General features: G+C 46.1%; 1 protein-coding gene across 1 annotated transcript; it reads right to left on the reverse strand.

Annotated features, from left to right (window-relative positions):
- Positions 1–3,482: 3,482 nt before the first annotated feature.
- On the reverse strand, positions 3,483–19,684 carry alpk2 (alpha-kinase 2; the record flags this gene model as incomplete). Its single annotated transcript, XM_070449773.1, is given in 11 exon segments — positions 3,483–5,508; positions 5,653–5,701; positions 5,901–6,118; positions 6,364–6,452; positions 6,635–6,933; positions 7,110–7,157; positions 7,583–7,616; positions 8,313–8,368; positions 12,321–12,521; positions 12,816–14,502; positions 18,899–19,684. Coding segments are annotated over 11 exon segments (3,672 nt in total), but the record flags the coding sequence as incomplete, so codon positions are not given.
- Between the last annotated feature and the right edge of the window lie 1,483 nt (positions 19,685–21,167).

Here is a 21,167-nt window from a genome sequence, read left to right on the forward strand (position 1 = left end):
CTGAGGGGAATTAACTGTTAATCCATACAACCCCCTTCTGGCTACATAAAGGGAGGGGAAGGGAAAGCAACATTCCCAAATGCTGATTGTCTCTCTGTTCACACACCTGCACCTCTCCACAGACCTGCGTCAACCCACCATGGACTGCTGCAAAYCGGACTGGACATGTAGGGCTACCTGGTCTTCACTGAAGAGCCTGGATGAGACGGTRCAAAGAAGGAGACGCATGCTTTGTCTGAAATGGCACCACTTGAGCATACAGGGAAAATGGTGTTGTTTTGGATGCACTCAGAGAGAAAGAGAGCAGTCCTGTCCTGGGGCCTACAGAGAGGGAGTGGAACGGGGAGAGGTGCCAAGACGGTCCAACAACAAGTAGTCTCACGGTGAGTTACCGTAGGATCTCAAGGAGCACGTCATCTAGTGTTAGTCAGAAAGTAACACAAGTCTACACCATCAAGGAGGGGGAATTGGTGTATTTCGTATTAGAGCAGAAGAAGCATGTTGTACTAGACCGGACTGGACTAGACCGGACTGACTGCTCCATCTGACAAGCGGCAGGTTTATTAACATAGCTGAGTAGAGCCTTACTGCAGATGGATGAATGGTCATAGAAGCTCATAATGTGAGGAGAAATGAGCCTTTACATGGCAGACCTGTACATCCTACTGTAGTACACCTGTATATATCTTTATATACTACTTCCTACTGTAGTACACTTGTATACATCTGTATATATTTTTATACTACTTCCTGCTGTAACACAACTGAATATATATTTACATCTTTATATACTATATCCTACTGTAGTACACTTGTATATATCTTTATATATTTATGTACTACTTCCTACTGTAGCACAACTGAATATATCTTTATATACTACTTCCTACTGTAGCACAACTGAATATATCTATAGACTACTTCCTGCTGTAACACAAATGAATATATATGTATATRCKACTTCCTACTGTAGTACACCTGTATATATCTTTATATACTATAATCTACTGTAGTACACCTGTGCCTTCGGAAAGTATTCAGACCCCTTGACTTTTTCCACGTTTCGTTATGTTACAGCCTTATTCTAAAATTGATTTTCAAAAAATGTAATCAGCAATATACACACAATACCCCATAATGACAAAGCATACACAGGTTTTTACAGTTTTTTGCAAATGTATTACAAATAAAGAACAGAAATACCTTATTTACATAAGTTGCACATCGATCAACACACACCTCTCTATATAAGGTCCCACAGATGACAGAGCATGTCAGATCAAAAACCAAGCCGTGAGGTCGAAGGAATTRTCCGTAGAGCTCCGAGACAGGATTGTGTCRAGGCACAGATCTGGGGAAGGGTACCAAAAAATGCCTGCAGCATTGAAGGTCCACAATAACACAGTGGCCTCCATCATTCTTAAATGGAAGAAGTTTGGAACCACCAAGACTCTTCATAGAGTTGGCCACCCGGCCAAACTGAGYAATCGGGGGAGAAGGGCCTTGGTCAGGGAGTCTACTGTTACATGGCGGTCTCACTAGTTATCAGTCTAAATTCATTTTAAGACTGAAATACTATTTGTAGGTGGTCATTTCTACATTGAAACACATCCAACAGCCTATGAAATTCACCAGGGACAAACGTACAATAGATGACTAATCTCTCTCTCTCCCCCCACATCCCAGGTATTCCCTCCCTCCATCTTTATCCGCCGAAGCTGTGGAGTGTGACAATGGTGTTTGTGTCCTCTGCTATCAAACGCCATTATCACACTATATAGCTACGGTGAGAAGAGAACAGCGTCACTGCGACCCCATGCCCTGAGGTCAGTCAAACAGAGATAGTGGCGGTGAAGTAAGGGTCACACCGGCCATGGCCATATATCCTGGTTGGTTAACTCAATGTGGTTTGGTGCTCTCTTCACAGGCCTTGAATCTTGTTGTTGCTGGTTTGATAGTGGATTGTTGTTGCATGTATTCCTCCTACCCACCATKGGAAATAAGGTAATAAACTAAATACAGAGAGCGTATAAAGTTTGTAGTTTGAGTAAAGTTTGGCTGGCATTTGGCTGGATGAGATTTTAATATGACTAGTCGTGATTGGTCACATGCTGACCGCAATGTAAGTGTTAAAAACAGACGTGTGATACAGTGCCAAAACATGAAGCTTCAGATGCTTGCTGACCCATTTCCTTCTCTGCCTACACGTTATACTGTGTTACTAATGCACAGACATCTTTTAGAGACCAAGATACATGACCCATTGTGTTTTCATGTGATGCTGGAGGAAAACGCTATTGTGTCTTCTGTGCTGTCTATGTTGTTGTCAATGAAACCAAATTAAAAACATGTCTCTACTTACATAATGTTGGTCTTTGGTGTCTAGTTTAATGGCTGTAGGACATGAGTTGGTCTTTGGTGTCCAGTTTAATGGCTGTATGACATGACCTTTCACACTTCGGAAGTTTAAATTCCAATAAAGTTTAGTGTTTCAGTGAGAATCACTAGGCAGAAAAACAACACTTCCTGGGACACAAAGAGGGAACCTACAGTGTTAATGGGGCCATTGGTTTTCAGACAATCAGTCACAGGAGGTTGGTGGCACCTTAATTGGGGAGGAGGGGCTCATGGTAATGGCTGGAGTGGAATCTGTGGAATGGTATCAAGTACATCAAACACATGGTTTCCATGGTTTCCAGGTGTTTGATGCCATTTCCATTAGCTCCATTTCAGGCCATTATTATGAGCTGTCCTTCCCTCAGCAGCCTCCACTCCAAGTGGGAAAAAKCATCTGCTTTTTTTTCTCAAATAGAAATAACAGCATTCTCCATGCACCTTAATTGATACATTTATAAGACCTAAATAATTTAGTAATCCGTTTGGAGAAGTGGATTGTGAAACCAGCCATATGGAAGCAAACTGAAAATCATATCAACATGAAATGTATTGTGGCCACATTGAAATAGGACATAAATAGCTGTGCCATTCCGATTTTAATTGCGTGCCCTCGTGATTTTCTTGGATGAAGTTTGGAGACCCAAGCTATAGGCTTCTGAAGGGCTGAACCTGCCGAGTTGATGTAACGTTTTATAATGTTTGGATTATATGGCCGGGTTTTTCTGTTTTATTTTACAATTTGTATCATGTTAAATATTAGCCACTATCGTTAGCCACCGTCAGTAATACCCACATATATGTATTTTTGCATCATTCCATTACATTTACCTTTCTTTCCTCTGTCACGTCCTTGTAAACTGTTCCTGAGGCTCGCTAGTATTATATTAGGCTAATGTTGTGCAATAATTGGGGGCCACGTAACGTAGTCTGTTTGCATTATTCTAGAACTCAGCCCGCACATAGCAGGTTAAACCTGGAGCCTGGCGCACGGTTCAACATGACTGGACCGTTGATGATTAGTGAGAATTAGGCTGGATTTTATTGTTCAAMCCTTATTGTGAACTTGACTATGACAACTTTCAGGATGAATCAAACCACTGTATTTTTTATTCATCAATATATTCTGCGCATAAAGGCTCTCCTAACTGTTTTATTTTATTCATACATAGGCTAKTTCCTAACCGCCACATGTGCCTAAATAATCTACAAGATCAAAGTATTTTTAAATCTACCAGTTGGTGCTGAAACAGAAACAAATATGCATAGATGGCTGTCTTTCATTGATTCCTACAGTATATTCTGTATTTAAAGGGATGGTTTAAGATACATGTACTGAAAACCCCATTGAATAAAAGTTCACGAGAAAATCTGTTGTGCCAGCAAGTGGGAGTGTTTTCAGTGGATGAATGACATTTATTCAGAGCGCGCAAGGTAGCCACACCGGCAGAGGCAACTGGTACAAGGTAGCCACACCGGCAGAGGCAACTGAATAAGTTAATTCTGAATACCAAATACTGAGAAGTGTTTAGAAAAAACATACATTCATAAATCGGTATCGGGGCCTTACATGAGTTACATTCACTTGAGTGTGCTGCACCACCGACATCACACGATAATATCTAACTTATCAAACATCAAGCAAGGCTCCAGAGAAGTATTACACTCTAATGGAAAAGGCAATATCCGATTACATATAACCTAATATCCATATGGTGATATGGATCATTTGTTTTGTATTGAATCGGAGAGACAGTATGAATGAATACATCAGCTGGACGATTACTCAGACRTGGCGGACATTGTTTACTGTAGCCTAGCGCTGAGGTAGTCCAAAAAGCCAGCAGATGGCGATATTGAGTCGTTTCATCTSTGAGGCAGACTGCAGGGGTAGCGTAGCTGGAGGCATTCTGTCCGGGCCAAGCACATCAGACAGCTGGCTTGGGATGTCAAGAGGAGGAGATCTCAGGGGGCGAAGTAGTGTACTCTCACTCTGACTGGTCCTTCATTATTCTGTCACTGTATCTGTGCTGCAGGCTACTACCATATCGCTGCTATTTGCAGTACCATACATGTACCATTACCGTACCATCATATATTTTTCAGTTTGATACTGTACATCTTAAATATCTGTTATACATMATTTCAAAGTACATCTATTGGCAACCTCTAGTTACCTTACAACAACAAAAGACAAAATCAAAAAGAAACGCATCAAAAATCAAAAAGAAAATATAAATATAGATTTTCACTCATGTACATCATAGAAAATGCATAAAATTGTAGTCCTATGATTTATATAATTTTCTTGCAKTGTCTATGTTCTTACACAATAATTATGTTTTACACATTTTCTTAAAACAAATGTTTAAATGTGTCCACAAAAAGTACAAAAAAATAAAATACACTAAAAGAAAACTAACAAAACACAGAAGAAACAACATAGCCTGTAGCTATGCTACCTCATCAAAGACAGAAACACTACCAGAGATGGTAGAAACKTATTATCTCTGATTATACTACCTCTTCGTTCTAATCATCACAGCTTCATCACAGCGTGAGAAATACATGGGAGAACCTATTCAAGTGAATGAGACAAGCCCTTCATGGTTGACAGCAGCAGATCCTCTCCAGGTAGATTGACTGAAGAGTACTGGCAGACGTCTACAACACATCTTCAGTACATTTATTCATACAGCCGTACTACCTTTGACCCAACAGTCTCTTTCTACACCAGATAGACAACCCCCCCCGTGTCCGGGTAGCGCTCTAGTGTATTGTAGATCAGGTTTATTCATTGGGCGATATTCCCCAGTATCAAATCTGTTAGGTCTACTATCAGGTCTCTCTTGTAAAAATAGATTCTTATCTGAATGAGACAATATTAAAATGTAAAGGCCCTCCTCCTATCAGGATTTGCTCTTCAGGGTGGGTCCGATAGTCTTTTTAGTCTTTGTGGCAGGTTGAGTTGGCTTGGGTTTAGGAACCACACTCTTTTTGGGTTTTGGCTGTAAAGACTTGAGTCCAAGGATCTCACAGTACTTGTTGCACAGATGCAAGGCTTTGAACTGATCAATGAATGACGTGGCACAGTTCCCCTTGAACCCCTTGTATCTAGAGAACAAACAACAACAAAAAACGAGACATTGCATGTGGTTTGTGAGGCGTAATGTACAATACACACAGGTGAAAACAGTGTTTGTATCGTTTTGATTTAATCCATCAGGTTTTGTATTGTATTTATTTTTCAGTACTCACCCTTTCTTACACGTGGCTATTCCAACATCTGTCAATCTCATGCCAACTCCTACAATGAAACGAGAGAAATCAATCAATCAATCAGTTATTCAAGTTATTTATAAAGCCATTTTTATAGCAGCAGTTGTCACACGTGCTTATACAGTAAATATATTATTTATATTTCTAATCTCCTACTTTCTTTGCACTGCTGTTAAGTACAGTAGCCAGACTGGACCTTGGCTCACTGTGCAGATGCAGTAACCTACCTTGCATGTCAGTGACGAGCAGGTTACCCTCAGTCTTGTGGTAGACCCAGTGCTGGAAGGTACAACACTTCTGTCCTGCCTCTGAGTCATTCCTCTTTAGGTTGATCTCCTTTCCRTCCCGAACAGAGTACTTGACAAACTCCCCCATCAGCTCCTCTTCCAGAGTGGCATACGGGATGTCGTTAGACAGGCGGTGGACCAGGTATATTGGTATACATCTGGAAAGGGGGGGGGGGAGAAACAGGAAGGTTACTGTTTTGCATATTTCACTGGGAAAAAAAGGATTTCATGTTTTTGCTGTAACAGAGATTGGAACACAGGTGAGCTGGAGTGAGGTTTTGGGGTTAAATTGAGTGGGACACAAGGACGGCAGGAGAAGAGATGGCATCTAGGAATTGACACTGGGATTTGCAGGCCCACACCCCACCAGATGATGATGTGACAGCGATGACATCATACTCACTCTGGAACTTCTCCGAAGGCTTCCTGTGTCTGGGCCACGGCTGTCCAGACCTTGATGTACTCTCTGGCTGTGTTCTGAACATGGCACTCCTGGAATCACACAATACACATATGTACAACAGGGTTCAGGAAGTGACTGAATTGAAATGAAACTGACCTCAACCCTGGGTCAGAGTATTACACAATGTCAAATAGGGAGAGCAACTGTTTTTCTGACCCTAACCGTACCCCTGACCCTGTGTCTGGTGATATCAAGGTAAATAAACCCTCACCTCCACGGCCAGGTTATAGTTTTTCTGAACCAACTCCTCGTTGTTCTGGGTCCCGTAGCTGATAGCGTTGTGTACCTTGAGCACACAGTGGTGGCCCTGGGTGAAGACAGGCACCATACCGGCCTTGAGCCTGGTCCGGAAGGCCCTTCTGTGCATACCCTCTCCAAAGTGTTCCTTCTCTGTCACCAGACTGGCTGGCTGGTTCTTATCAAAGTACTGCTCTGACAGGAAGTCCTCTTTGAACAACAGACAGGAACATTTCACATCCTCCTCTTCGCCTACTAGCTCAGTGGGAGCAGCTGAGGTAGAGAGAGGAATACAGTCATTCAGAAAGAGCCTTTGACATAGCATAGCATATTTCGATGCTTCCACAATGAATGACYTTTGAATGACCTCTGAACTTTTATTACCTAACACCTTGTCTCAGATGTATACWGTATATCAAACTGAAATTCAACATTAGATCACTACTCACCTGTGGTGTTTTTCTGGGGATGAGCCAGGATGACAATCTCACTCAGCACTATGAAAGAGACAGACAGAAACAGTGGGGGCTGTTAACCTCCAAATTATGTTTGAATTTTGCTGTTTTTATTGTGAGAGCCCTGTTGAGTAAGATTTCCAATATATTCATTGCACATGGCAAATTAAACCAGAAATTTTAAACTTGGATGTGAGTGTGACGTATTACGTGTCTTACCCTCGTAGGTGATGAGGTAGTCTAACGTGTCTTACCCTCGTAGGTGAGGAGGTAGTGTAACGTGTCTTACCCTCGTAGGTGAAGAGGTAGTCTAACGTGTCTTACCCTCGTAGGTGAGGAGGTAGTGTAACGTGTCTTACCCTCGTAGGTGAGGAGGTAGTGTAACGTGTCTTCCCTCGTAGGTGAGGAGGGTAGTGTAACGTGTCTTACCTCGTTAGGTGAAGGAGGTAGTGCTAACGTGTCTTTACCCTCGTAGGTGAGGAGGTAGTGTAACGTGTTTACCTCATAGGTGAGAGGTAGTGTAACGTGTCTTACCCTTCGTAGGTGAGGAGGTAGTGTAACGTGTCTTACCCTCGTAGGTGAAGAGGTTAGTGTAACGTGTCTTACCCTCGTAGGTGAGGAGGTAGTCTAACGTGTCTTACCCTCGTAGGTGAGGAGGTAGTCTAACGTGTCTTACCCTCATAGGTGAGGAGGTAGTGTAACGTGTCTTACCCTCATAGGTGAGAGGTAGTCTAACATGTCTTACCTCGTAGGTGAGGAGGTAGTCTAACATGTCTTACCCTCGTAGGTGAGGAGGTAGTCTAACATGTCTTACCCTCGTAGGTGAGGAGGTAGTCTAACATGTCTTACCCTCGTAGGTGAGGAGGTAGTCCTAACATGTCTTACCCTCATAGGTGGGAGGTAGTCTAACATGTCTTACCCTCGTAGGTGAGGAGGTAGTCTAACATGTCTTACCTCATAGGTGAGGAGGTAGTCTAACATGTCTTACCCTCGTAGGTGAGGAGGTAGTCTAACGTGTCTTACCCTCGTAGGTGAGGAGGTAGTCTAACATGTTTACCCTCATAGGTGAGGAGGTAGTGTTAACGTGTCTTACCCTCGTAGGTGAGGAGGTAGTCTAACGTGTTTTACCCTCGTAGGTGAGGAGGTAGTCTAACGGGTGTCTTACCCTCAGTAGGTGAGGAGGTAGTCCAGGATGACAGAGCCATGGGAACAGAGGAGACTACACGCGGTACTTCCCAGATCTTTATTGGAGGCTTGGTGATGTGAGGCACACTCTGCTCTCATCTCCAGCACTACACAGAGCAGAAGGAGAGAATAAACCTTGAATCATTATTCTGAGTTAACATAATCTATTCATACTTGTTCTCCAGTGTTTCCAACCAGGGGTACTATGAGACCATAGGCTCACTGGTAAAATGCTTCAGGTGTATCTGTGCAGAGCAAAACTCAGTTGGTACATTAATCAAAAAAGGTTGGAAACCCCTGCTCTATTAAACTACCCTGATGAAGCCAGCTTGCTGACAAAACATTGATTCATTAATGAATAATGAAAGTGTTATATTGAGAGTGATAAGAGTCTAACTGGAGGCTATATTCCTTTAATTTCTTGGTCTCTGTTCAAAACATACACCTGACTCAGCATACACCTGACTCGCATAACCTGATCAGCATACACCTGACTCAGCATATACACCTGACTCAGCATACACCTGACTCAGCATACACTGACTCAACATACCACCTGACTCAACATACACCTGACTCACATACACCTGATCAGCATACACTGACTCAGCATACACCTGACTCAGCATACACCTGACTCAGCATACACCTGACTCAACATACACATGACTCAGCATACACCTGACTCAGCATAAACCTGACTCAACATACACCTGACTCAACATATGTGTTAACTCACTTTCACTCTTTAGACATTTTTCAACAATGTTATTTCTAAAAGTTGTATTACGTAAGTAGAGACAGATAATCTAACGCAATAATCGTGACTGGCGGTATTCCAACTAAGTGGAGATTTCTGGAACAATAACAACGATATAGCACCTGATGCACAGTTGAATCATAGCGTTATATAAAAACGGGACCTTCCTCCCACTCATGGCTGAAATCATCATACATTTACATTTAAGTCATTTAGCAGACGCTCTTGTCCAGAGCGACTTACAAATTGGAAAGTTCATACATATTCATCCTGGTCCCCCGTGGGGATGAACCCACAACCCTGGCGTTGCAAGCGCCATGCTCTACCAACTGAGCCACACGGGACCATCATCAACACATTGATGGGTTAATATCTGAAATATATTGCTACAGTAACTTACACTGAGAGGAGCAACACCAAGTGGTCTTTCAAATAGTGGCGTGTCTCCCAAACCTCTCGTGGAGTACCCTCAGCTGTGATCTATACCATTACAATCAGGTGGAGCTAGTTCATCAGGTGTAGCTAGTTGGATCAGGTGTAGCTAGTTGCATCAGGTGTAGCTAGTTGGGATCAGGTGTAGCTAGTTGCATCAGGTGTAAGCTAGTTAACATCAGGTGTAGCTAGTTGGATCAGGTTTGTAGCTAGTTGCATCAGCTGTAACTAATTGGATCAGGTGTAGCTAGTTTGCATCAGGTGTAGCTAGTTGCATCAGGTGTATCTAATTGGATCAGGTGTAGCTGTTTGGTCAGGTGTGCTAGTTGGATCAGGTGTAGCTAGTTGCATCAGGTGTAGCTAATTGGATCATGGTGTAGCTAGTTGGATCAGGTGTAGCTAGTTGGATCAGGTGTAGATAGCTGGATCTGGTGTAGCTAGTTACATCAGGTGTAGCTAGTTGGATCAGGTGTAGCTAGTTGCATCAGGTGTAGCTAGTTGCAATCAGGTGTAGCTAGTTGGATCAGGTGTAGCTAGTTGCATCAGGTGTAGCTAGTTACATCAGGTGTAGCTAGTTGGATCAGTGTAGCTAGTTGCTAGTTGTAGCTATTGGACTAGGTGTAGCTAGTTGCATCAGGTGTAGCTAGTTGATCAGGTGTAGTATTGAATCGGATGTAGCTAGTTGGATCAGGTGTAGCTAGTTGGATCAGGTGTAGCTAGTTGGATCAGGTGTAGCTTGTTGGATCAGGTGTAAAGCTAATTGGATCAGGTGTAGCTAGTTGGATCAGGTGTAGCTAGTTGGATCAGGTGTAGATAGCTGGATCTGGTGTAGCTAGTTTACATCAGGTGTAGCTAGTTGGATCAGGTGTAGCTAGTTGCATCAGGTGTAGCTAATTTGATCAGTTAGCTAGTTACATCAGGTGTAGCTAGCTGGATCAGGTGTAGCTAGTTGGATCAGGTGTAGCTAGTTGGATCAGGTGTAGCTAATTGTATCAGGTGTAGCTAGTTACATCAGGTGTACGCTAGTTGGATCAGGTGTAGCTAGTAGCTAGTTGGATCAGGTGTACCTAGCTGGATCTGGTGTAGCTTAGTTTGGATCAGGTGTAGCTAGCTGGGAATAGCTGGATCTGGTGTAGCTAGTGGATTGGTGTACCTAGCTGGATCTGGTGTAGCTAGTTGGATTGGTGTACCTAGCTGGATCTGGTGTAGCTAGTACAGTGCATTCGGAAAGTATTCAGACCCCTTCCCTTTTCCACATTTTGTTACGTTACAGCCTTATTCTAAAATTGATTAAATGAATGTTCTTATTCATCAATCTACACACAATATCCCATAGTTAGAAACTTTTGCAAATGTATTAAAAATAAAAACAGAAACACCTTATTTACATAAGATTAAAAATTGAGCTTAGGCCCTGTTTCCATTGATCATCCTTGAGATGTTTCTACAACTTGATTGGAGTCAACCTGTGGTAAATTCAATTGATTGGACATGATTTGGAAAGGCACACACCTGTCCATATAAGGTCTCACAGTTGACAGTGCACGTCAGAGCAAAAGCCAAGCCATGAGATTGAAGGAATTGTCCGTAGAGCTCCGAGACAGGATTGTGTCAAGGCACAGATCTGGGGAAGGGTACCAAAAAAGGTCTGCTGCATTGAAGGTCCCCAAGAACACAGTGGCCTCCATCATTCTGAAATGGAAGAAGTTTGGAACCACCAAGATTCTTCCTAGAGCTGGCCGCCCGCATCAAATTGAGTAATTGGGGGAGAAGGGCCTTGGTCAGGGAGGTGACCAAGAACCCGATGGTCACTCTGACARAACTCCAGAGTTCTTCTGTGGAGATGGGAGAACCTTCCAGAAGGACAACCATCTCTGCAGCACTCCACCAAKCAGGCCTTTATGGTAGAGTGACCAAAACGGAAGCCACTCTTCAGTGAAAGGCACATGACAGCCCRCTTGGAGTTTGYMAAATGACACCTAAAGGACTYWCAGACCATGAGAAAGAAGATTCTCTGGTCTGAWGAAACCAAGATTGAACTCTTTGGCCTGAATGCCAAGCRTCAYGTCTGGAGGAAACCTGGCACCATCMCTACGATGAAGYGTGGTGGTGGCAGCATCATGCTGTGGGGATGTTTTTCAGCGGCAGGGACTGGGAGACTAGTCAGGATACAGGGAAAGCTGAACRGAGCAAAGTACAGCGAGATTCTTGATGAAAACCTTCTCCAGAGYGCTCAGGAACTCAGACTGGGGCGAAGGTTCACCTTCCAACAGGACAATGACCCTAAGCACACAGCCAAGACAACGAAGGAGTGGCTTCAGGACAGGTCTCTGAATGTCCTTGATTGGCCCAGCCAGAGCCTGGACTTGAACCCGATCAAACATCTCTGGAGAGACCTGAAAATAGCTGTGTAGTGAGGCTCCCCAGCCAACCTGACAAGCTTGTAGTGTCATACCCAAGAAGACTCAAGGCTGTAATCGCTGCCAAAGGTGCTTCAACAAAGTACTAAGTAAAGGGTCTGAATACTTATGTCTCCCAGAGCTGGGCAAACATTTAGCAAACATTTCWAAAAAATAGGTTTTGCTTAGTCATTATGGGGTATTTTGTGTAGATTGATGAGGGAAAAACAACAACAGTTTAATCCATTTTAGAATAAGTCTGTAACGTAACAAAATGTGGAAAAAGTCAAGAGGTCTGAATACTTTCCGAATTTATTGTAAGTACTGAAATAGATCAAATAAATGGAATGTCTGGGAGTATTCAATAAGATATTTGAGAAACACTGAAATATGGTAACGGGGTAGGGTAACTAGCTCTCCCATAGGAACATTTAAGGGCATGGACAATGTAATATACTGTCAAATCAAATCAGGACTTGTACCTTCTCTTGATCTCAGCCAGCACTGCCCCCTCTCTGGTCCAGGTGACGGTGTAGTCGGTAAAGACAGCCGTGAACTGACACCCTAGACTGAGACTCTGAGGATCGCCACTGACAGGCACTGCCTGGATCCGCTGCACCACTCTGGGCACTGGAAAAAAATATACACACATGTGTCTAAGAATTACACAGAAAATGTATATTATCGTTAATAATAATTTTAGAGTAGTTATCATAACACTAGACATGGGCTCAAATAGATKTATTGTTTTCTTTCAAATAGATAAGTTGCGTAATCGAACCAATGGAATTGTTTCAAGTGCAAATCCTGCCCATGTGGCGCTCCAAGTAGGCTCAATCAAACGCTCTACGTATTTGAAAGAAAACAAATACCATCTGAACCCAGGTCGGTGTAATAGTAGAGTATACTGCAGTGCATTCCCACCTTCTTTTGGTGCATGATGTGTTCTCTGTTTCAGTACATCGCTGTAGGCCTTCCTACGAGTTGTCTCAACAGCAGCCTTGGGTTCGTGTTTACCAAACTTGTCCTCAGACAGACGGCGCCGCTTGATGACATCATCATTGGGCTGCTGGCCAATGGGGATGGTAGACTGGGGCACCTTGGAGGAAGGGTCACTCACTGTGGCACCTTGGCTGATGACAGAAGCGTCAACCAGAGATTTCACACCAGGTTGTTTCTGAGCGCTGTCTGAATGAACACTGTCCTTCTTACAAGGCAGAGCTGCTGTAGTCTTATCTTTGGTTTTCCCAGCCTTGGGTCCAAATTTGGCAACAAAGGTGTCTATTTTCCCATTGGTAGCAGTCTTCTGTTTAGCCCTGTTCTCCACCTCRACCAGGGGCTCTACCCCCTCGCTCTTCACTGTTGCATTCTGGGAGTGTTTCCCAGAGTGTTTCTTCTTCTTCCCGTGGGCGTGGCCTTTGGTGTTAACATTCTCTGTTATGACGATAGTCTCTTTGACAGTCACAGATCCATCGTCGCCATCCTCGCGTGTTGTTAGGGGATCACATTTAATGTAAGATCCGAGCGGTAGGTTCTGTTGTGTTTTGGAGGTTGGTGGGGCCAGATGGTGAACCACAGCTGGCTTCTCTTTCTTGGAGTGTGTTCTGGTTTTATGAGGCATCTTGGAGCCTTTCTTTACGTCTGCTGTAACACAGTGATTGGGTTCTTTATTTCTGTCTGATTGTRTTTGTTTCAACAAGGACGTTCTGGAGTCTAGAGGGTTCTCCTGGTCTAGAGTTAAGTATGCAACACGTTCCTTCTCTGAGATCATCAAGTGATCACCGGTCACAATGATATAGTTGGAGAGTTCTTTACCGAGGGAGCTGACCTCATGTGGGACTGTGMTGTTTTTCTTTCTGTCAAGAGACCAAGATGCTGTTGATTCCTCACTTGACGAAGACGATGCTGGAAAGTCCCTGTTCAGATTCCGACCAGAGCAAATGGTCAACTTTCCACCCTTGTCCTCTGATGTTGTATCTCTAGAACCTGTATTCCTCTTTRTGTTCGTCAACAACAGTTTTTCCTCTTTGTTTACCACAGGTGTCTTCTTATCAATCTTCCCTCGGAAACAGGCGGGCAAAACGGGCAGTCGGGGCACATTAKATTGTATAAACCCACAACTCTGACCTTTCTGTTCATTGAGTAGTGAGCTCTTAGGACTGGCTTGGATGGCATCCCCTTCCAAAGCGCTGTTCGTCCGGCAAAAGAGAGATCGGCCCACGCTGAGACTCAGAGGAGCTAAAGGCATAACAGGCATTAAAAATGGTGGATTCCCCCACTGTGGCCTCTTCCCCTCTGTCTCCTGGAGGTCCTTCCTGTCTGTGTTGGGGGACACATGTATGTCTGCCTTAGTACCTCGGGACGGTGTGTCTCTGTGTGCCATCACGTATGTGTTCCTGTCAGAGTCTGTGGTACATTGAGACTTCTTAAATGACTGTTGATGTCTCTTGTCGCCACACAGATGCTCCACCTGATGTGTCTTGTTACTGGACGGGTAACCGGAGACGCTCACCGACCCATAACGTCTCTCTTCATCTTCCCCCTCAATGAACACGCCGCCCAGCTGGGAGACACTATTTTCTGTCACATTCCGCACTGCATCTCTAAGGTGCTACATGGGGAGAAATAAACAATGTTTCAAATGGTTCAATAGTCACCAAAGGTGTAGGCTCGGCCCTAATGTATGTGCTCTCTGTCACCTGGAGCTGCATGACAAATGGTCCAGGAACACAAGGAAAGCACAAAGGACAATACCCAACTTGTATCTGGACAGGGTGAACTCTGATGYTATCTATATGGATGTATGATCTCTGTGGTAACTGTTCACTGAGGATAACTCTGATGCTATCTATATGGATGTATCCAGTCCTTGTTCTCTCTCTTATCCTGTATCCAGTCCATGGAGGAAGGTTATATGATCAATTCTAATTTCCTAGGCTTCTAGAGCTCTGGGCTTCTAGACCTCTAGACCTCTGGGCTTCTAGAGCTCTGGGCTTCTAGACCTCTAGGCTTCTAGACCTCTAGACCTCTGGGCTTCTAGACCTCTGGGCTTCTAGACCTCTAGGCTTCTAGACCCCTGGGCTTCTAGACCCCTGGGCTTCTAGACCTCTAGGCTTCTAGATCTCTAGGCTTCTAGAACTCTGGGCTTCTAGACCTCTAGGCTTCTAGACCTCTGGCCCAGTAAGCATTTCTTTGTTCATGTTTTGTCTTGTAAGTTACCCTTAGGATCTATAGTATATGCTTAGCAATGCCTTGTAATGCTTGTTAATATCTTGTAACTTAAGCTACGTGCCTTGTATGTGAATCCATTCATTTTACAAAGTTATTAAATACACCTGTATTTAGAATTCCATTCTCAGATTTTTCTTCAATTCCTATTTCTGTGTTCTTGCACATTGCTATTTATCTTGATGGAGTCAGATAAACATTTTAATAGGYTAATTGCTGCGTCTTATTACGAGTCACATGCAATGTATATATAATATACTGTATATCAAATATTACTGCCCACTACACAGGTTAATATTGAAAGGTTCAATAGGCTAAGATTCAAAAGACATTAAATAGTATAACATGTTCAGATAAGTCGTAAGTTAGTAGCAGGTTAGACAATAAAGAAGGATAAACATTGTTCCCGAAGACACCTATCTAAAACATACTGATTTCTCATGTATTTGTTGTCATAGATTGTCGTAAACATATCTTGCTATATAACAACTTGCATTATGTTGATTAGAGTCAACTGCCTTACATATAACCTACTGTAAATGTGGGAGTGGTCTGGTCTATAGCACTGTTATGGGCTGTGCACTATTAACTGTGCAACTCAAAATGTTTAAGCCAATCAAAGGTGTCCCTTTATCCTCCCAGGCGTTTAACCCAGTGAGTGAGCTTTTTAGACTGCTCTGAAGGTGTGTGTGTGTGTGTGTTGTGTGTGTGTGTGGTGTGTGTGTGTGTGTGTGTGTGTTGTTGTGTGGGTTGTGTGTGTGTGTGTGTGTGTGTGTGGTGGTGTGTGTGTGTGTGTGTTTGTGTGTTGTGTGTGAGAGAGAGTAGGGGGGAGAGAGTCTTGTACACTCCTTAGCTGTGCTTCCATCCTGGGGTGCGTGCTATTATCATCAAACACCCACTATATTAGCGATGCCATTTCTGTTCTGTCTATCTGAGGTTTTTCTATGCCTCTCATTTCCTTAGACCACTTCACAGGGCCAGACCAGCTGCAGTCTCAGAGCTACAGTAGGCTCCAGAGATAGGCTCCCAGAGCTAGCCGAGAGCTATCTCCCAGAGCTAGCCCAGAGCTAGGCTCCCAGAGCTAGGCTCCCAGAGCTAGCCCAGAGCTAACCTCCCAGAGCTAGCCCAGAGCTAGCTCCCAGAGCTAGCCCAGAGCTAACCTCCCAGGGCTAAGCCCAGAGCTAACCTCACAGAGCTAGCCCAGAGCTAACCACCCAGAGCTAGCCAGAGCTAACCTTCCCAGAGCTAGCCAGAGCTAACCTCCAGAGCTAGCCCAGAGCTAACCTCCCAGAGCTAGCCCAGAGCTAACCTCCCAGAGCTAGCCCAGAGCTAACCTCCCAGAGCTAGCCCAGAGCTAAACCTCCCAGAGCTACCCAGAGCTACCTCCCAGAGCTAGCCCAGAGCTAACCCCCAGAGCTAGGCTCCCAGAGCTAACCTCCCAGAGCTAGCCCAGAGCTAACCTCCCAGAGCTAGCCCAGAGCTAACCTCCCAGAGCTAGCCAGAGCTAACCTCCCAGAGCTAACTCCAGAGCTTAGCCAGAGCTAACCTCCAGAGCTATCCTCCCAGAGAACCTCCCAGAGCTAGCCCAGAGTAACCTCCCAGAGCTATCTCCCAGAGCTAGCCCAGAGCTAGCGCTCCCAGAGTGAGCCCTGAGCTAACTCTCCAGAGCTAGCCCAGAGCTGGGCTCCCAGAGCTAGCCCAGAGCTAGGCTCCAGAGTAGCCCATAGCTAACCTCCCAGGCTAGCCCAGAGCTAACCTCCCAGAGCTAGCCAGAGCTAGGCTCCAGAGCTAGAGCTCCCAGAGCTAGCCCAAGCTAACCTCCCAGAGCTAGGCTCCCAGAGCTAGGCTCCCAGAGCTACCGTCCCAGAGCTAGCCCAGAGCTAGCCCAAGCTAACTCCCAGAGCTACTCCCAGAGCTAACTCCCAGAGCTAGCCCAGAGCTAACCTCCCAGAGCTATCCCCAGAGCTAACCAGCCCAGAGCTTAGCCCAGAGCTAAGCCTCCCAGAGCTAGCCCAGAGCTATCCTCCCAGAGCTAGCCCAGAGCAAACCTCCAGAGCTATCCTCCCAGAGCTAACCTCCAGAGCTAGCCCAGAGCTAACCTCCCAGAGTAGCCCTGAGCTAAACCTCCCAGAGCTAGCCCAGAGCTAGGCTCCCAGAGCTAGCCAGAGCTAGGCTCCCAGAGCGACCAGAGCTAACCTCCCAGGTCTAGCCCAGAGTACCTCCCAAAGCTAGCCAGACTAGGCTCCAGAGCTAGGCTCCCAGAGCTAGCCAGAGCTAACCTCCCAAGCTAGGCTCCAGAGCTAGCCCAGAGCTAGGCTCACAGAGCTAGGCTCCCAGAGCTAACCTCCCAGAGCTAGCCCAGAGCTAACCTCCAGAGCTAGCCCAGAGCTAACCTCCCAGAGCTCCAGAGCTAACCTCCCAGAAGGTCTAGCCAGAGCTAACCTCCCAGAGCTAGCTCCCAGAGCTAACCTCCAGAGCTAGGCCCAGAGCTAACCTCCCAGAGCTAGCCCAGAGCTAACCTCCAGAGCTAGCCAGAGTACCTCCCAGAACTAACCCAGAGCTTGGCTCCCAGAGCTACCCAGAGTAGCTCCCAGAGCGAGCCCAGAGCTAACCTCCAGGGCTAGCCCAGAGCTAACCTCCAGAGCTAGCCCAGAGCTAGGCTCCCAGAGCTAGGCTCCCAGAGCTAGCCCAGAGCTAACCTCCAGAGCTCAGGCTCCCAGAGCTAGCCCAGAGCTAGGCTCACGAGCTAACCCAGAGCTCCCAGAGCTTAACCTCCCAGAGCTAGCCCAGAGCTAACCTCGCCAGAGCTAGCCCAGAGCTAACCTCCAAGAGCTAACCAGAGCTAAACCCTCCCAGAGCTAGCCCAGAGCTAACCTCCCAGAGCTAGGCTCCCAGAGCTAACCTCCCAGAGCTAGCCCAGAGCTACAACCTCCCAGAGCTTAACCTCCCAGAGCTAGCCCAGAGCTAACACTCCCCAGAGCAGAGCTCCCAGAGCTACCTCCCAGAGCTAGCCCAGAAGCCTAACCCCAGGAGCTAGCCAGAGCTAAACCTCCCAGAGCTAGCCCAGAGCTAACCTCCCAGAACTAACCCAGAGCTTGGCTCCCAGAGCTAGCCCAGAGCTAGTCTCCCAGAGCTAGCCCGGAGCTAGGCTCCCACATGAGAAATCAAGGAACAGATACTACATAACAACCCTTCCACATCTGACTCAGTCAGGGTGAATAAACCAACATACTGTAGCGATCAGGGTGGCTTGGCTGTTTCAGACCACCTTCAGTCCTCAGTCGGACTACGTGCCACTGGCTACAGAGTAGTGCTCTGCCCTACAGAATAGTGCTCTGCCCTACATAAGAGTTTTGCTATACTCTGCTCTCTCTCTCTCTCTCTCTCTCTCTCTCTCTCTCTCGGTGCTGGGCTGGCTGTGAAGGTATGGAATACTGAACGTTGTGATGATGTTTCAGGTTGCAGTGTAATTGATGTTGTGGACTATTATTAGTACATGATAAAGGTGAGTGTCGCCTCAGGGTTAGTTTCTGACAGACAGAAAGACATAACTCTAGTGAAAGTGTTTGTGTGTGTCAGTACAACGCCGCTGTTGCGTCCTTGGGTTAGTAAGTCTAAAAAACATACTTTCCCCGTCTCGAAAAATAAAATGATTTCACAGAAATATCCACATATTTAGTTAACTACACGACCATGCAGTTGTAAACAAACAAATCCACTGCTGTTAATCAACTACTACAGTATCTAAATCAAATAACATAATAAACTTGAAATCTTACCTGGTTCTGAAATCTGCCAACACTGTCCTCTAGTAAATAACTGTCTCTCTTGTGGCTAATATCAATGTCTGTTTCCATTTCCAACACATCTCTCCCCACAGGAGCAGCACCCGAGGCGGATGAGGAAAAGGATATGGGGGGAGGAGCCAGCACCGCCTCTGTCGTATTGATCACCAGCCCGTAGAGTTTGGTGGTGGGAAAGACCAGTGTGTCAGACGATGAACCCAGGGTTGAGTGGCTATCTGTGGGATAGGCAGAGCAGTCATCCTCAGTGATCACCAGCTCTCCAACAGGCTCCTGATCTCCCTGCCCTGCTGATGATATACACCCGCTGTGGGACTCCTCTGTCTGKGTGTCTTCCCCTTCCCCTTCCCTGTCCTGGAGGCTACCCACTTCCAGTAGCTCTTCTGGCCCAGCGTGGATGGGGCTCTCTGTGCTGGCTCGCGGCTCCACTGCCTGGTGTTGGATGGCCATGGGTGTCTGTGGATATGCTTGTGCCTGTCCCTGTCCCTGTTTCTGTGTGAGTGCAGCTGTTCCTGTAAAGTCTTCGGGTCGCGGTCCTCCTCCAGGAACTATGACAGCCCAGTCGGAGAACGTGCTATACCAGCTGTCAGTGGACACAGACCTATCAAAAGGTGGCASAGACAACCACTGGTCCGAATCACAGCCTCCCTGACCAATAGCAGCGTCCGTTCCCAGTAGGAAACCCGACTCCTTTGTGTTGCCCGGACATTCTGTGACACCGCTGCCTCTGATAGGATAAAGGCCCCACTCGTCCCCACCCAAAATAGCCCCTTCTTCCCCCTCCCCATCCTCAGCTGCCAGGGTCTGATACTGGCAGGCGTCCAGCCACAACTCGTTAGGACTGTCATTGTTTTCCTCTGAGGACTTTAAACTAGCTCCCTCTGTCCCATCATGTGTCACACTAGTGATGCTATCACATAAGACCCAATAAGCATCAACAGGTGGTGGTGTAGCATCATGATAGCCTGGTGCTAGTCCCTCTGACTGGGCCATGTCCTCTTTCTCTGTCCTAACATGGTGGTGGTGGTGGTGGTGGTGTAAGAGTCCTGTCACCGGATCCTGGGTGACTAGCATTAAGACATGTGTGTCACAGTGACAGTCAGTCACATTGCCCTCCACTGTGTCACTTTTTTGGGTAATCTGTGGCATCTGTCGCGTCTCCTGGATTAGGTTAAGTGTGTCAGGGTCAGTGACACTGGCCTGGGTATTTGAGTGAGGGGGTATAGGTTCCATAGGGCCAACACTGATACCAATACCAACACCATGTGTCCGTTTGTGACTGGGGCAGGGGCGATGAGGGGCCACGGGCCCCTGTGGGGGGTGGATTAAGACAAGTGTGCCAGGGTCAGTGATGCTGTTCTCTGTCTGGGTATTTGGCTTAGGCGATATGGGCTCCATGGAGCCGGGGCCAGGGCTGGGGCTAGGACCTGGGCAGCAGTGGGGCTCTGGGCCCTGGGAGGTGAGTGCAGGTTTGGGCTGGGTGTCTGGGAGGGGTGGTATGGGCTCCGTAGAACAGAGCCTGTACATCCGTCTGCGGCTAAGGCTGGGGCAGGCTGGTGTCAGGATGTCTGGCTCTAAGAGGGGTGGTATATCTTCCTCCATAGCGCCGATGTATCCAACGTGAGTCAGGCTCTCAGTCAAAAGGGAATTTCCTATTGGGYTAACGGTAAAGAAGTTGGTTTCTCCCGTGGGAGAGCCGGATTCAGATCCCACCCGCAACACCAACACAGTTCATCCCTCTGGGGTTGGGGCAGCAGGAGGCCCCTGAGAGGTCGGTGCAGGCTGTGGTTGGGTCAGTAGGAGGCCCCTGAGAGGTGCAGGCTGGGGTCGAGGCTGGGCACTTCACGGGTCTGTGGACCGGAGCTGGTTGTGGTGACACCAGCCCTTGTCATTTAGATATTGTCCACCAAGAGCTAGTAACTACAACTTTCCTGTTCGACTGTTCCTTCATCCATTCTACAGTACTGTCATCCACTCCGAATGGGTTTGTTCAGGAAGATCTGTAAAGTAAAATATGGATCTTATTACACAAAATAATACAACACCTTAAGTCTCTTAGGACCCATCCTAATCTCTTAAAGCTTGATAATAAATTACCATTGGAGAAGATAAGCAATAGATAGCCTACAACAGGGATCATCAGCTAGATTCAGACGCGGGACATTTTTTTTCTTTTCTTGAGGGGATAATAAACCCACCGTCTCCATCTAGCGGTCAATTAATCCACTATCTACCTCTAGATATC

This window comes from Salvelinus sp. IW2-2015, linkage group LG20 (genome assembly GCF_002910315.2).
Source record: "Salvelinus sp. IW2-2015 linkage group LG20, ASM291031v2, whole genome shotgun sequence".
Lineage (NCBI taxonomy): Eukaryota > Metazoa > Chordata > Actinopteri > Salmoniformes > Salmonidae > Salvelinus > Salvelinus sp. IW2-2015.